General features: G+C 40.4%; 2 protein-coding genes across 2 annotated transcripts in view; one reads left to right on the top strand and one right to left on the bottom strand.

Moving 5' to 3' along the window:
- Positions 1 to 1,762: 1,762 nt before the first annotated feature.
- Positions 1,763 to 4,829, bottom strand: sigmar1 (sigma non-opioid intracellular receptor 1). The gene is made up of 5 exons (XM_071900587.2): positions 4,631 to 4,829; positions 3,759 to 3,810; positions 3,413 to 3,561; positions 2,767 to 2,859; positions 1,763 to 2,350 (listed from the first exon to the last, which is right to left on the bottom strand). Exons 1-5 carry the CDS (start codon positions 4,773 to 4,775, stop codon positions 2,121 to 2,123), a joined length of 669 nt encoding a protein of 222 aa, XP_071756688.1. The 5' UTR covers positions 4,776 to 4,829; the 3' UTR covers positions 1,763 to 2,120.
- A 441-nt stretch (positions 4,830 to 5,270) lies between these two features.
- The window catches only part of galt (galactose-1-phosphate uridylyltransferase), a 41,456-nt gene continuing 29,132 nt past the window's right edge, over positions 5,271 to 17,594 (top strand). The window contains exons 1-6 of the mRNA XM_071900585.2: positions 5,271 to 5,433; positions 6,197 to 6,366; positions 6,749 to 6,824; positions 7,477 to 7,525; positions 11,086 to 11,215; positions 12,498 to 12,554. Coding sequence (XP_071756686.1) covers positions 5,397 to 5,433; positions 6,197 to 6,366; positions 6,749 to 6,824; positions 7,477 to 7,525; positions 11,086 to 11,215; positions 12,498 to 12,554 — 519 coding nt within the window. The 5' untranslated portion in view covers positions 5,271 to 5,396. The remainder of the gene's footprint in view (positions 5,434 to 6,196; positions 6,367 to 6,748; positions 6,825 to 7,476; positions 7,526 to 11,085; positions 11,216 to 12,497; positions 12,555 to 17,594) is intronic.

The raw sequence follows: 17,594 nt of genomic DNA, 5'->3' as shown, positions 1-17,594 counted from the left end.
GTAGCTACAAAATAGTCAAGCACACACTGAGACAGAGTAACTACAAACATAAAATCACTGCTGTCTGAGTTGAAAATGTGCTGAATCAGAGTACAATGGGTCAGATTAGAGCAAGACGGGGCTTTATCACACACATCATCCATGAAGTGTTCTTGAACATATCAGTTGTTTTTGAACGGGGGTCAGGTTTTGAACATATTCAAAAATATCTAGTGCAGACAAATCTTTATCGGTCATGTGCAAGGAAACGGGGGCATGATCTGTGGGGTAAACATGGGTTTTGGTGCTGGTTTCGATGAGTATTTTAAGTTGTGCTGGAATCAGATCTTCACACAGCTGGATTCGTACAAGACCCTTCACTGAGAATCCATATGTATATAAATATGCAATGGATATATACCGATTGGCCTTAAGAAATAACTGGCTTTGGCTTTAGGTTATGTTTTGTGTACGTTTTTGAGTCTATATGCCAAAATTAAGCATTGCATAGTTTTATTGTAAACTGTTTCCTTTGCTGTGGAACATTTTCTGCCACAATCCAACAAACTATCACATCTAATGATAAAAACTTATAATCTACAACAAATAATGAATGCTCACGTCAAATAATTATTGATTTTTCATTATTTGACGTGGATATGAATTATTTGATGATGGTAACATTCATTATTTGTTGTGATAATTTGTTATTTTATAGATTGTGCGTTTTTATCATTAGATTTGATCATTTATTGTTGGATTGTGGCACAGAAAATGTTCCATTCTTGGCCGATAAATGTGCAAATGATCAAAGACCAGTTTTAATATCACAGCACTGGCGTTCTACAATTTATCTCAATTTTTTTTAAAATGTGGCTGGTAAAAGATTGTCTAGTAGTTTTTCCTATCAACCAGCCGCTGCGGTTAACAGTCCAACCTGAGCACAAATATGATTTCCTTATCCTCAGAAGACTGATCAGCTTTGGCAAGAGGTACCTACCTTAAAGAGTAACTAAACCCCAAACCCAAATCTGTGTAAAGCCTGACATCTAATGGTAAAAAGCATGCTACTGAAATGGCCATCTGTTATTGGCTGATCTTTGGTACCAGGTGATGTCACCTTCTATAGAGTACAACAGGGCCACGTTCAAACCTTGCGCCATTTCGCTACAGTGCAAAAGGTTTGCTCCCAACAGTGTGAAACATTTTGCAACGGCTTTTGAGCTATGATTTATCCCGTTCAGTGCGATTCTGTATTTTCATTGGCTACGGACAAGCGCCTGTCATGTGGATAAGCAATTGTTTCGGAGAATTCATCAAGGAGGACGCACAGAATCGCTTTGCAACAGGACATTCAACGCACTACCTTTTCTTTTTAAACTTCTTGTTTGCTACATGCTGGGGCTATTGAATGTACCCTAGGTAGTGACATCACCTGGCACCAAAGATCAGCCAATAGCAGATGGCAATTTCAGTAGTATGCTTTTCACCATTAGCTGTCAAGCTTTACACAGATTTGAGTTTGGCGTTTAGTTACTCCTTGATGGAACCTGCTTGTGAAAAGGGTTTAGGGCTCTGGGGCCAGATTATGAAACATTATGCGTATGTTATGTGTTTTCTTAGGTACTGGGGTCCAGGTGTTCGCTCTTCCTCAGAAGACAGAAGACCTTCACTGACTCTGTAGGCAGTGTGGGAGCTTTCAGAGGAATGTCCTTCGTATGGAGCGACATTCAGGACGATGGCTCGATTCAGGACGATGTGATCTTGGGTGCTGTGTCTTGGGTGTTTGCAGTTTTGGTGAGAAGTACACCCTTGGAAGCCTTAATGTAGGCAGGATTCAGGGTAAGAGTTGAGGGTAAATGCTGTTTAATGTGATAAGTGTTAAGACTGAAAGTTTGGGTCGGGGGTCAAACATTCTCTGCGCTCTCTCCCTTTGCTTACGTAAGACGCGCTGCCTTGTAGATTTGCTCGACTCGACCGATTCAAGTTTGCATCGTTAGGTTAAATATTCGAACTTGGAATCATCTGCCACAGGCTTTCAGCAGGAGGTAGTGGTCCGGGGGGCTAAACTGCGTATGACGAAAAGGTGTTCTTCTTATGTCAGCGTCCTCCTGCGGGTGTCCGAGCCTCGACCGGCCGCCTCAGAAAACCCCGGCCTCTGTGAGCAGCGTGCCGGCCTCCAGCAGCATGCCCTTGACGTAGACGCGCACAGTGTAGAACATGGTGAGGAAGTCCTGGGTGCTGAACAGCGTGTCCGCCAGAGCGAAGCCCAGCGTGGACGGGATGAACCCGCGGCCGTACTCCACCATCCACGTGCCGGCGCTCCACTGCACTGACGTGGCCTCTCCTACGCCGTGAACGATGGTGTCACCTGACGGGGGGTGAAAGGAGGTGGATGTCAGGAAACAGAAAAACACTGATGGAATAAACTTCCAGATGCGCTGATGCGTGCTCGCAACTGTTCTTTACCTGATTTATATGCACATTACTTGCCGTCTTTCTACTCTCTCTTTTATAACCGGCATTGTTTTTATGTACTTTGTAATATTCTGTTACCTTTTTTTTTACTCTTTGTTCTATATAATGTACTTGTTTTGAACATAATTTTATCTGTCTATTGTTTTTTTACTGGTTGTGCTTTCATGAAGAGGATACAGGTTATACTGGCTATACATTGTGTTATATCAATCATTAAGAGAGAGTAGTAAAACGGACATTTTCTATATGAAAAATATGAAAAGTATAGTGGATTGTGTGTGTGTGTGTGTGTGTGTGAGACAGTATTACCAGGATAGTATATTTCGCTCTTAGTAGTTCCCTCCTTCCACTGTCTGAAGGTGCCGGAGATGATGGTGTCAGAAATCTCTGCCCAGTAACGACCTGAGAGGAGAGAGAGAGAAGAGGAGTCAAGTTTAGAAATATACAGAGTTCTTTCTAAACAGGCAGGTCACAAAGTGCTTCAAGACAAAAAAGGATAATAAAAACAAGAGACAGAATGAGCACTGTTGCCAACTTGGCAACTTTGTCACTAGAGTACATTTAGCGACTTTTCAGACTCTCCTGGTGACTTTATTTCTCAAAAGTGACTAGCGACAAATCTGGTGACTTTTTCTGACTGGAGAATAGAATAGAATAGAAGGCGACATAGGGAGGAGAGGGAAATGGGAAGAAAGGGGAGAGAAAGAAAGGACGATTTAAGCCACGAGAAGACAAGATAGAACCCTCCTCTTCCCCTTCAACCTTCCTCTCCAAACCTTCTCTTCCTCCCTCCTCTTCCCCTTTAACCCAGCTCCTCCTCTTCAACCCTCGTCTTCCCCTTTAACCGTCCTTTTCCTCTCTAACCCTCCTCTTCCTCTTCGACCCTGCTCTTCCTATCTAACCCTCCCCTTCCTCTCCGAACCTCCTCTTCCCCTTTAACCCTCCTCTTCCTCACCTGAGTGTCCTCCTGTGTCCACAGCGGTGCCAAACAGCAGCACGTACTCAGTGAGCGAGGCGTGCAGCAGACACATGGAGCCCATCCAGCCGCCCGCGTTCACAAACACCCACTGCAGGTCCTCGTCTGGCAGGATGTGGCCGGGGTACCTGCAGTTCAGGTCAGGGTGTTAGCTGGTTTTAAACACACACACACACACACACACACACACACACACACACACACACACACACCACTTCACAGGCATGGACAAGTGAACACAAGTTAATCAGTTTCTAAGCCCTTACTGAAGGACTGAAGTTTATTTCTGGTGCAAAATGTGTGTTTTGTTTTTATGTTTTATTACCTCTTTCTGAGCTCCACCACCACCTTGGAGAAGGCCTGTTCATGGTCCTGACCTGTGTGTGTGTGTGTGTGTGAGAGAGAGAGAGAGAGAGAGAGAGAGAGAGAGAGAGAGAGAGAGAGAGAGAGAGAGAGAGAGAGAGAGAATGGATGAAGGGAAGAGCAAAGTGGACAGGCATGGGGAGAGTAATATGTAGAAACCTTTTTTTTTGTTTTTTAGTGATTTAGAAAAAAATCTCTGTTTTTACCTCAAATCATAAGCAAATTTGGTTTGTTAAATAATTAAAAAACAACTTCAAACCAAGCAAACTATCCCTGAATATTTCACTTTTCTCTAAAAAGCTAAATATTGAGCATAGATAGATAGATAGATAGTCTATCTATAACTAAAAACAAAAGTTATCAATAGTATTGGGTGATGAAAGATCAATGACGTTGATTGCTCAATATATCATGGCATGCCATAACCTCAGAGAGAAAGAAGCTGTAGGCCATGCTGATAAGTTATGCAGTTACACAATATGTAAATTTAGGCAAATATAAAAGCTTCGGGACTGTAAGAATGAATATGATCAGTTACGATTCACTAACTGCTGCTGAATGGTCCTGTCATTTTATTTAGAGTTGACTGGTTCATGTTCTCAGTGTATCAGTGTTTAATAGCCTATTGTTTATGCAACTGTTACCACATATTCCTTGTAAATAGTTTGGGGGGACACATTGTTTTCTTCTGTCAATAAAGCCTGTTTGAATTTGAATGAGAGAGAGACAGCAGAGAGATATTCATTCTCTGCATACCTGCATTTGAACTACATCTGAGTGAAACACAGGTAGACTGAAAGCCTTTAGCTCACCGCGGGTTAGTTACAAACTCACCTGCGTACTGTTTGGCCAATTTCGCGACGTCTTCTTTGTTGAAAACATACTGCTTGGTGGCCATCCAGTGCCGCAGCAGCAGCACGGTCAGCACGGTGAATCCGGCGAACACAATGAGTTTTAAACTCGTGTTAAGCACAGACATGGTTCACACAGACAGGCTAGGACGAACAGACAGACAGGTAGCAGGTTTAGCTAACGCTACATGTGTACAGAGCAGCAGACAGATTGTTAAAAACATGGGCAGAGGAGGCGTGCGGTCAATATAGAACCTCCTTGGTGCGGTCCGCCTGACAGCTTCTTCCTGGTCAGGTGGGGGCGGGACGTGGCGGACCAGCCAATCAGAGGCCGGATCAGACATGTAGCACCAGCTGTGACTCGAGGGTTGCCAGGATACTGTAAAACCTCCTTTATACAGTTTTGATTTTCTTTTGTGTTTATACAGAAAATAAATGTCCATATATATAAGTTTTAAGAGAAGTTGATAGCTTTTAACATATTTGTGTGATATTATTCATTATTTTGTAAATATTTTGCCTTATTTGAGGTTTTCTAGAGAATTTTCATCCACTGCTGATTTCTGACAAATCGCGCGTTGTTTTCGCTTGTCAAGAAACAGGAAGTGAGTGGAAGGATCTGGACAAACCGACAAAAACTAGCATAACAGTGTAGTGGAAGTAGTCAAAGTTAGGAAAGAGAATTAATGATTTCATGAATTAATATCGCAGAGCTGAGAGATTTCAAACAATATTCATAGACAATCGCCATGAGCAGCAAAGGAGAAGTCAGCTTTGATCCGAAAGGTAGGGAGCTAACTTATACGGAGAGAAGCTGTAGCAAAAGTCCATTCAAAATCTGGCAGTTTAATGTTGCCCTGCTTAACCATAAAGACACACAACTGGTGGAACATAATTAAAGACCTTTTACGAAATGTCAAGATTCACTCTTCAACTCGGCATAGATGCATTGCACCATAGCGCACTTATTTTAGTAAATTTTCAACTTTTAGAATTAGTTCGCCTGTTGTTTCCACAATCTTCCTCCATCAAAACACATCGTGGGGGGCGGTAGCGAGCAAGCAGTTTGAACCAATACTAAAAGTTGAAATTTTATTGAAATAAAGTACTGCTTGGTGGATTATCTACGTGCCGAATTTACCAGAAAATCATAACGATGTGTAATATGTCTTAAGTCATGCTCCACCAGATATCTGGATCTCCGACAAGCAAGGCAGCAATAAACTACCAGATTTTTGAATGGAGTTCAGTGTACCTTTCTCTCCATTTGGGAGTAGTGGTGCCCTGGCAAATTTGTATGATAAGATAATTTTTTTTGTGTGTCTGTTGTGCACTGCTGGGGCCCTTATTTTCCATTTAATTCAATTGATTTCTCAGGTTTCCATCACTTTTTGTCTGTCTGTCTCTTTTTCTCTTCATATCCCTTCCAGAGAACCCACACACTCTGTAAGCATATGTGTGTGTGTGTGTGTGTGTGTGTGTGTGTATTGTTCACTTCTGGGAGTTTACATCCCCCTGTCCCACTGCATGTCTCTTGCCCCCCCCTCAGAGCACCAGCACCTGCGTTACAACCCTCTGAGGGACAGCTGGGTCTTGGTGTCGGCCCACCGCATGAAGAGGCCCTGGGCAGGACAGATAGAAAAACCTCCTGAGGAACACGTACCCAGACATGACCCCAGGAACCCGCTCTGTCCCGGGAACACACGTGCCAACGGAGAGGTAAGGATGGAGAGATAGATAGATAAGGATAGCTAGTTTTGAGGAAGCACACGCACATCAAGACCATACAATGTTTAGAGCAACAGCATGTGGTCCTGTTCACACCAAACATGCTTGGGTGGTTTATTCTAACTCTTCAGTGTTTACTCCTTTAGTTCGGTTTGTTTGTGCGTAGAGCACCAAATATCCACACAGAGACGGCTGAAAATGCAAGTCTGAGTCCTCTAACAAGTGAACTGCGGTGTGGATCATTAGGAGTAAGAGTGTAATCTGAACCAATAAGAAACAACCCCAAAATGCAAGGGTTTATAGGTATAAGGAGATGGATGTTGACATCTGATAGCCAATAGTTCTCTCTCTCTCTCTCTGTTTCTCTCTCTAGGTAAATTTAGAGTATGACAGCACCTTTGTGTTTGACAACGACTTTCCTGCTCTTCAGCCTGATGCTCCAGATCCAGGTAGATTGGCTTCTGATACTGCAAATCTGCTGATTTTAACAAGTCAAGTTTAAATAGTGTCACAAAGGTCAAGTGTCAATTTTTTTATGAAAAAAATGGAAATCTCTGCCAGTGGCATGATGTCATCTCAGTTTTTTTAAGAATTTTCTTGAAATAAATGTCTTCATGCTGTCATATCATGATTATGTTATTAAATTATTCAAGGAAAACTTAAAACAAGTTGATTTGCGTTATTATTATTATTATTTCACCCCATTGGTAGATTTTTTTTCATTTGCTTTCTAATCAGTCAGTACTACATTAAATGACTTGTAAACATAAATATTTTTGCAGTATTCTGCAAAAGTATTCTCAAATTGATCTCTATAGTAAAATGAAGTCACTAGATTTTTTATATTTTCACATACATTTCTACAACTTTCTTTCCACTTAAGTATAATCATTTGAGGAGTACTTTACTTACATATTAGGCAAAATAATAATTTCAATTTGAGATTATTTGGTAGTACAATAACATGTGTGCTCAGGAGGCTGGTGGGTTCAAGTGGATCAAGATATTTGTTCCTCCTAAGGAAATGACATCAACCACATTCAGTGTTCTAGTTTAAAAAAAAACAAAAAAACAATGTATATGCTCTGTTGTGTTTTTCAGGTCCAGATGATCATCCACTGTTCCAGTCTAAAGCTGCCAGGGGCGTCTGGTAAGAGCAAAGCTTCAGATTCAAACAGGAGTAATGTTATGGTTATGATGGTTATGATGTGTTATGGTTATGTTTCCCATCAGTGTTGTCACACTGGCTCAGCCTCATTCTGGTCTGCCATGTTTGAAACATTTTCATTCATTTGCAGTCATTCATTTGCAATCATTCAATCATTTACATGCATCCAGACCTTGCAGCTGCAGTTTTTGGGATCGACCCCGCTGGAGTCGAGGTTTCAGCAGCCCAGTCTTCTCCTGTAGCCTTCTCTTCACTTCAGGGCCGATGGCAGATTCTTTTAAAATGGAAATGTGACAAGCCACCATCACACTTTCAATGGATTTAAGTTATAATGGCACATAAAGCTCACTTATCGAAACACTGAGTGAATTAACCCAAAGTGAGAGGGTAAAATTAATTCAAGAATGCATCGTTAGCAACGTTCTTTTTAAAAACTATATTAAAATATATGAACAACTAAATCAGCATTCAGGAACTGATGAATGCAATTACAGCAATCATGCTGAGGCAGTATTCATTAAATGCTCATAATCAACTATTAGGAGGAGCTGATAATTTTAATCAGTGCACTGCATGCCACTTGTTTCAGGGAATCTTGAACGATGCAAAAAATCATAAATCCACACCAGTCACAGTTAGATGTGTGTTACTTTTGTACCACCAGCAGATGGAGCTGTTGCCATAACAATGGCCCAGTCATATTTACAATAAAATAAGGTGGAACTAGATGCTAGAGTAATGGTTTTCAGCTCCAGTCCTCGGGACCCAGAGTCCAGCTGGTTTTCTTTCTTACCAGATAGTTAATTGCATTCAACTGGTGTCCCAGGTGTGAATCAGTCTATGATTAGAGGCTAGAATGAAAAGGATTCATTGAAAACTACTGTACTAGATGATGACCTGGATTTGAACCTGACTCCACCTAAATTAAAAAAAAAAAAATCTTTAACCAAATACCCAAAATAGGACAAAGAATAGTTACATCAGATCAGTGTACTAATTTGTAATTGTGAGATATTTTAACTCAACCAAAGGCAACTGCATTTACACATTTTGTCATGACTCTAAGATGCTAGAAATCATTATTTGTAGTTTCAAATGACTTTGTAACTCCCACTTTTGTCCACTCGAGGGACCTGTTCACCACACAATGCATTCCTCAGCATTAGAATCAGCTAATAAGTTATTTATGAAAAGGATAAATTATAAATTAGGACACGGAAACTTTCCCTAGGTACTTGGCACGTTAGATGAACCATTCTTGAGTGTATTTGACAACTCTGTTATCAAGCTCAGGTTATTTTTACACATGCTGATGTTACTATGGAGACAACTGAAAATGGCGATACCTTCTAATGCATAAAGGTATTAACATGAACATAGCAGAAGTGGGGACTCGAGTCATGATTTTAATTGCTTGAGACTTGACTTGATGCATGAAGGGAATACTTGAGACTCGACTTGTACTTTGATGACTTGAAAAGGTTTCTAAAGTCTTGACTTGAGATCTTGTGTTTGTGTAAATGACTTAGATTGAAAGTGATGAGATTTGTTCCAGCAGACGACTGAATTTAAATTCTGTTTTCTGAATTTGTATGGAATGATTGAATTTATTGAAGTTGAAACTGATTCTAGAAATCAAACTCATGATGCTCTTACCAAGTTTTTATCCTATTAAAACCATATTGCATTGAAAAGTCCTAGATATTTAGTTTTCTTTAAGATATTAAATTGATACTGGACTCTTGATTTGTTCTGACTTGACTTGCTGTTCTACATTTAGACTTGAGACTTGAAACTGACTTGGGGCTTGTGCAAAGTTGACTTGGTCAACACACACACACACATACTGGAGCACTAGCAGCTCCTCTAATAGGCATGTACAATTCATAAATACAACTATTCAGTTTTGCTCGGAGCATAGACACTAAAGTCATGTTCAATTATTGATCCTGCACTCGCTATCCGGCACAGAGAAGAGCCTGACTGTAGAGAGGAATTTCGCTTTTTTGTCTCTGTCTGACTGTCTAGTTGGTCTCAGGCACCTGAGGTATAGAGTACAAACATACACACGCACATGGTGCTCACACACACACACACACACACACACACACACGCTGAGGATCTCAGATGTCTACTGCTGACACCCACAACCTCTGTACAATGTGGTTAAAATTGAATTGCACCCTGACACCATGTTGTTCAGTTGGAAATCATCTTGGCTCGTGCTCTAGTGATGTGAAATCATTTCTGAACAAAATTCAATACAACATGTTCAGGTATCATTTTGTATTTCCACAGAAACACGTTTGTTTCCGATCAAATCTCCCTGTGGGATTCTGATGTAGTAGTGTTCCTTTTAACGAGATGATGTTGTGAATGTGAGAGTGACAGAAAGAGGCATTTCTTCACTCGTTAATGATGTATGGGTGAGTTTAAAATGGACTAACTCATGGTTCATCAATAAATTCTGTTGCACCAGACTTTAAACCTGCTTTAAGACTAAGCAAGATTAAATTTAAACCTTCTTTTGCATCTTACTTTAGTTTTTACTTTGAACCTAGATTAATTTTAATCCTGTTGCTCCAAAACTTTACACTTTGATTAGAGGTTTAACTTTAAAGTGACAGCTGAGGTGGTTTTAACTTTCAGAATGTCAGTATTTTTGAGGTGGATGGAAGAAAATGAGAGTTCCTTGAAGAAAGAAAAGGCGCAGACTCAACCCAGCTGAATTCAATAACAACACCTTCGCTTTCATATTCCTCTAGCAGGATTTGAGTCGGGATTGCCTCTCCTCTACTTCACTGCTTCTCATGTGTTAAAGGCTTTTGTCCATCATCCATCTGTCTAACGCTGGTGTTTTCTGTTTCCTTGCACCAAAGATGGAGACGAAATCAAAACAACAAGAATCTCACGGATTATCGCTTTAACCTTTTATTTAATCAGGTCACTCCCAAAAAATAAATCAAAGATCTCTTTTTTTAAAAGAAAAACCTGGGCAAGGCAGCACATTTATCACTTATTTATTACAGCCAGAACAACAAAAAACAACCAATTCATAATAAATAATAGACAGTCTAAGAAGAATTGAGAGCCAGGGAGGGAAGATGGGAGAGAGAACAAAGCAAGAGAGAGAGAAGAAAAACAGCGACTCAGATCTAAAACAGTCAAAATATTGACTGTTTTCAATAGATTAATCTTTTGTGTTTTTAACAACTGGGGCCGACAGTGGTGTAGAAGTGAATTTGAATTTTTTTTAACCTTCTCTGTCTGAGCTTTCGGGACAGAAATGATTATCTATCTATCTATCTATCTATCTATCTATCTGTCTATCTGTCTATCTGTCTATCTGTCTATCTGTCTGTCTGTCTGTCTGTCTGTCTGTCTGCTTGCTTTCTATTCTGTCTACCTTTCATAATACAACATGCAACTCAAAGTGCTTTACATCAATATAAGGCAAACATAAAAAAAAAATACATTTTAAAATAATAAATATACCTAACCATCTCTCTCTTTCTTCCTCCCATCTTCTCTCTTTCTCTCAGTAAAGTCATGTGTTTCCATCCGTGGTCCGACATCACCCTCCCTCTCATGAAACGGGAAGAGGTTGTCAAGGTGATTGACAAGTGGGCGGAGCTTGTTGAGGAACTAGGCTCCACCTACCCCTGGGTTCAGGTACGGGGCACACACACACACACACACACACACACACACACACACACACACTCACACACTGACACACACAGATTGATGTTCTCATTCTCCCTATAGGGCCAGATACTTGCCAAACTGCAGCAGATCAGCTCCTACTTCACTGATCATTCAATGTTCTGCTCTTTCCATTGTTCATTTTAATGCATCTTGCATTAGATTAGATTAAACTTTAATGATCCCTGTGGGCAAGTTGGGTTGTTGCAGCAGCAGAGAGAAGGATATGAATAAGAATAGAACATATACAGAGTGCTGAAGATTATACAAGCTATTTTATTTGCTATAGTACATACTGAGAATACTGCAACAGATAAAGATACAGTGTTTTCATTGACAGATTTACAGGTTAGAAGCAGAAGTGCAAGTGTGCATCGTTAGCTTTTCACATTATCCGGTATACAGATGCACATATGCAGAAAACTTTGTACAGACATGCACATTGTAAGCTGTTCACATGATCAAAAATTACAGCAAATGTCTAATGTGTATTGTAAATGTGTATTGTAAGCTGTTCACATTATCAAAAATTGCAGGTGGATATTCAGAATTTTACCCATATGAGTGAATGTGCATTATAAAATATTCACATTATCAGATTATATTTGCAGATGGAAGTAGCATACATGAAGAAATGTGTCCAGAAATATGGATAGATTTACAAGTCAGAAGCAGATGCGCAAGTGTGCATCGTTAGCTGTTCACATTATCAGGTATACAGATGGAAGAACATATTAACAAAAATTTGTGCAGATGTGCACATTGTAAACTGTTTGCATTTTAAGATTATATTTGCAGATGAAAGTAGCAAACATACAATTTGTCCAGAAATACGGGCTCATATACAGAGACATTTACAGGAACATGTACAGGTTGTGTGAATGAACAGAGATCAGATTATGCCAAGCATTACTGCAGAGCCTAGAGACAGAGAAAGCATTGTGTACTTTTGGTAAACTGCTGTAAATTGTAAGTAGCAAATGGGTGAATTTTTGGTTTATCACATGACCTGATCCTCTGCCTCTGTATGGCTGAATGAGGCTGTATGTGTTAGTAATCTGTTGGCTGTTATTGCCATTTTCTCTCATTCTCTTTGTGTTTTTGTATAGTGTGTATTGTATTATATATGTATGCTTGTAGATTCATTGTTTTACAAACCCTGGCGAAGGACACCTGCTGATATTTAGAGAACAAAATTAGGCACAACAGGATGTTTTTATCATTGTATTCATCTTTGTGTTTTTTTTAGATCTTTGAGAATAAAGGAGCTACGATGGGTTGTTCAAACCCCCACCCTCACTGTCAGGTGACATGCACACACACACACACACACACACACACACACACACACACACACACACACACACACACACACACATCACTTAATTGCTAACTCTAATCTTAAACATACTCCTAATTTCTAAATCAGCATTTTCAATTGCAAGTACGAGCAAAATGTCCTCAAAGTGGGATTTTGAAGTTGAAGAACATTTGCACCACTGAACCTTCACCTTACATCTCTTTTCTCATCCCTGCTGCTTTCAAAGCGAAGCACCAAATACCAAATTCTTTATCACACAGGCACAATGCTGTCTGTCACATTGGTCCAATTTGCACTTCTGAGATGTTGGCCCTTTGGATTCACTGTGACAGTCAAGTTGAGATGTGTTTAAAAGGATTTATTCAAGAGTTTTGGGCTAGACAAGTCTCTGTTCTGTTCTGTTCTCTTGTCTCCTCTGCTCATCTCCTCCTCTTAACATTAGGATAGAAGCTGTTAATTGGCTCTTCACTGAAATTACCAGTGTTAATGTGACTGTGTTTCTGTTTGCACCTACTTTGTGTGTATGTGCATGTTTGTGTGTCTGTGTTTCTTTCTGTGTGCTTGAACCTGCATGTCTACCTAGGTGTCTTCTAGTGTGTGTGTTTATTAAGTACGGTGATGCAGGCAAGACTAACAGCTCAGTAGACTGTTAGAGAGAGAGAGATGTGAGAGAAGCACTTTCCTGACAAACTGTCACCTCTCTGGGTGCTTCAGATCTCAGGAGAAAGAGAAAGCGTGGGAGGGAGAATGACAGAAACAGAAAGATGGTTAGATGTGGGATGAGGTAGACAGAGGGAGAGACTTCGAATTTTAAAGAGAAATATCAGATTTTAGGTAATACAGCCAAAATATGTATCAAGTATCCATGCAATCTAGAAAACCTATACCCTATACCAAAAAGTCAACAAGAAGTCAAACAAACAAAAGGAAAAAAGGCAACAAATCGGAAACAAACCGTGCGTTCACACTGTGAGCAACATGATCAACAAGTCACTGAAAGTCCATTCATTTCCTACAGAGCTGAGCGAGCGGGGAAAATCGGCTGATGTGTGGGCGGACAATAAGCTTGTTGGCTGAGCAAAGTCGGCCGTGGCTGAACTTTTCACAGTCATCAGCCATCAACAGCCAATCAGATTTCCGCGCTTCCTTGTTTCCCTACTGAGGAGATTTTGTTTCATGAACAGTAATCTCGCTTGGCAAGTGCAAAATGGAAAGTTGATATCAGCCATCCAAAGCTTCCCACTTTTATTTGAAAGACTACAGGAATAAATGTCTCAGAAACGATGCTTGGAGAATAGCTGCATCCATAGTTGGAGTCGAAGGTAAACTCTGAAGTAAATTTTTGAAGTGTATTTTTGATTAATGCTACCAAATTCAGATACCAAAGCAGTGAAAAATACTTTGTTTGCCTGTTCAAAACTCTGCAGCTGCACAAGACCACAGCATATCTCAGGGCCTCTCGCACAGACCACAACTGGGAAGAATAGAGCGACCCATAATCTAAGGGACAACTTTCCATCAGACACCATAATTTTCCAAATCTGCATAAAAACATACAGGTTGCCCTCTTTTTAGCATGTACGTTCTACTCCGAGGTGAGCAATCAGCAGCCCAGTCACTGTCAGGACCGTACATATTGACACCACAAACATTCTCACAATACGTAGAATTTTTTCATTGTTGTTGATGTTTGTGAACTTTCAAAAAAAGTCTCCAAGTTAACAGAAGCAGGATTTTGGGACATCTATTCTTTGACTTGTGCTAGACACTTGGGTTAAGTTTAACAGAGAGATAAAGTGGAATATCATTGGCCTAGCAATGAAAGGAGATGCTGTGCAAGGGTTAAAACATAGAAAGAATATAGACATGGCCTGAGAACTGAGCATTTTGGCATGCCACAAATAATCAATGAAAGAGAAGAAACTTAATTATGAGTAGAGACTGAAAATTTTCTGTTTAATAGATAAGGTTCTCACCTTATCTATTAAACAGAAAATAAATTTTCACCATTCAGTTCCATAGACGCCAACCCAATGAGAATAGCCTCATTAGTCATACTGAAGGCTACACAGATAAACCCTGACAATGGCAGTTTCACAACTGTTATATTTCCAAAAACAGACAAAAAATTCTCAAAAATATTCTTTCTTTCTGCCTTCTCTAGAATTCGTTTTGATACTACATTGTCCAAAATTGTCCAGTTAAATAGCTATTAAGTACTGATGGATGAGGGATGTTTTTTCCAGAGAGGCTGAACTTTAACCATCTCCACATTGTGAAGAACACAGCCAGTGGAAAGAGAGTTATTCACAGTGGAGTCTTAAGTAATGACTTATATCCCCTTTTTCCAAAATGTGGTGGGATCAACATCTATGGGACTGGAAGGTGATCTCATACGTGATAAAGCGTCCAGTCATGACCCGGTAACACGGTGCTGTCGACTTCTGTAGAGCTGACTGTCATCTGGCCCACCATGCTGCCACCTGAAGCTAACACAGCAGCTCAGAAGCACAGAAGCTGCGGCGCCTGCAGCGACATCAGGAGCGTCGGACAGTTTCCTGGAGCCCGTTTTCGGTTGTAATCTCCCCTCGGACACCAGTTGGCTTCCAGGTGGAAACTGCGTCACAAAGTGCCACATTAGTCTCTGCCTCCGCGGCGCAGTCAACAGGGGTTAGCAGTCTCTCCGAGCCCATTAAAGAGATGCAAATTACACCGCATTGGGTCCAGCCAGAGCCGGGCACGTGTGGATGTCAGGCTTCAGTCCACAGGGAGTTACGTGTAGATCTGGAGGCAGTGTTGCCAAACCAGTCTGAGAGCAATTTTCCACGCTGGTCAATTATTTTCTTCTGCAGTTTTTTCTACTTGATGATAGGAGGAGCATTTAAAGTAATAATCTGCGACAGTTTAATATAAATAAATGTATGTTTTGCCATGAAAGCCTTTATATTTTCTGGTGTCTGTTAGGTCTTTAGAATATGAAAAAGTATTCTGGCACAACTTCACCCACTGACAAGGTGCATGGTATGGGCAGGTAACACGGGAAAAGAAAGGGTTCCAGCAACACTTGCAGTACTGAGAAGAAATATTTATTCATAAAACCAACGCGCTTCGGCTCATGGTCTTCGTCAGGGTTTACGTCGGTTAGGTCTTTCCCAGGAAAAACCCTCTGGTGCACAAGGAAGTTTACCACAGATTACCACTTTGAAGAAAGGGAAGTATGGAAAATTAATTAGCTGCTTTACAGGTCTTTACAGGAAAAGTTTGATTCAATATTGTTCAGGTCTGACACATAAGACCACACATTTTATATAGTTGTAGACGCATTGGAGCAATCAGATATTTTATTTGTAGTTGTGCAGAATAAATGTCAGTCAGTGTATTTGCAGGGCCACCATCATTTTGGTTATTGTGATATTTGCTGCTGTGAAATTAATCCTCAGCCATTGAGTGATATGGCTTAGTTGATAGTAATTATCATATTATCCAGCTATAATTTGTGTTTGTCACATTGTCCTGTGGCCAAAAATCTTCAAATCCAACCAAGGTCTGCAGAAAGTATGGAAATGGGAAATGAAAAATGTGTAGGAATCCTGATTACATTCTTAGCCATCCACCGCTCTACAAAATCTAAAAGCCTTTATTCAGGCTACATCAGGGTAGTCGATTTTGTGTAGAAAATTAGAGAATTTCCAGGTGTTTAATGGAGAAACAACTTCAGTTTCAGATATGATGACACATTTTATGTCTTTGTAGACTCACTGTAATTTTGTGGTATTTGCTCCACATTTGGAAAATTAACGTTGAGCAACTGAATGATGTTAGCAGTCAGCAGGAAGAGAAAAGAGTTTCAACATAAAAATGTGGAATTTTGAAGTGGAAAATGTGTATACAGGGTTTTATTCCAACCAAACACTAGACTGCAGCAGCTGATTTCACTGATTATTTCCTCCTCTCTGGTTGAAGCTGCCAGTCAGTGAAATCAGCCTGCTGTAGTGTTTGGTTTGGACCTCAGTTTCCCGCCACCAGTCTACAATTTACTCTCCAAAGGCCGGGAAAAACCCATGGCAAATTACTGTCTGCTGAGGCTGCAGCGTCAATATGTAAACAAACAGCAGGGGGCAGTATGAGACTTCAAAACGGCACTTGGTTTCTCACACCAGGCAGGAATCATATCATCTGGGGAAAACCTATATCACCCATATAACACTGATAACAAGAAATCTATTCAATCCCCATGGAAAATGGGTTTAAATGATGATGTACTCACAGTGTGGGGTTTTTCTTAAACAGATCTACCTGTTTATTCATGGTTATCTGTGAAATACAGTTTACAGCCTGCAGAAACCTGGGAAATGAATGGAGAACCTCGACTCCTGTTCATTATTATCCCCCCCCCAAAAAAACCCCCAACAACAACCAGGAAGTCATTTCTGCATTAACACCTGATGTAGTGAAGGCAGCTCAGGTCTTACAGCCCACTATGTTTAACACACAGGTCATTATGCCTCTGTTGCTTCATAAAGCTGTTTCCGAAAAAGTAGGCAACCACTAGGATAAGAGAAACTTTATTATATATATTAAATAGATATATATGCACTCACTGAGCACTTTATTAGGAACACCTGTACTCCTGCTTATTCATGCAATTATCCAATCAGACAATCATGTGGCAGCAGTGCAATGCATAAGATCATGCAGATACAGGTCAGCAGCTTCAGTTCATGTTCACATCAAGCATCAGAATGGGGAAAAAAATGTGATCTCAGTGACTTTGACCGTGGCATGGCTGTTGGTGCCAGACGGGCTGGTTTGAGTATTTCTGAAACTGCTGATCTCCTGGGATTTTCACACACAACAGTCTCTAGAGGTTACACAGAATGTTGCGAAAAACAAAAAACATCCAGTGAGCGGCGGTTGGAGCTGACAGAAAGGCGACAGTAACTCAGATAACCTCTTTACAACTGTGGTGAGCAGAAAAGAGAGACATTTTTGAGAAATAGAAGTGTGGTTTTTTGTTTTTTTTTT

The sequence above is a fragment of the Centroberyx gerrardi genome, chromosome 2 (genome assembly GCF_048128805.1).
Source record: "Centroberyx gerrardi isolate f3 chromosome 2, fCenGer3.hap1.cur.20231027, whole genome shotgun sequence".
In the NCBI taxonomy this organism is placed as follows: domain Eukaryota; kingdom Metazoa; phylum Chordata; class Actinopteri; order Beryciformes; family Berycidae; genus Centroberyx; species Centroberyx gerrardi.
This window is presented reverse-complemented; position numbering and strand designations above follow the sequence as displayed.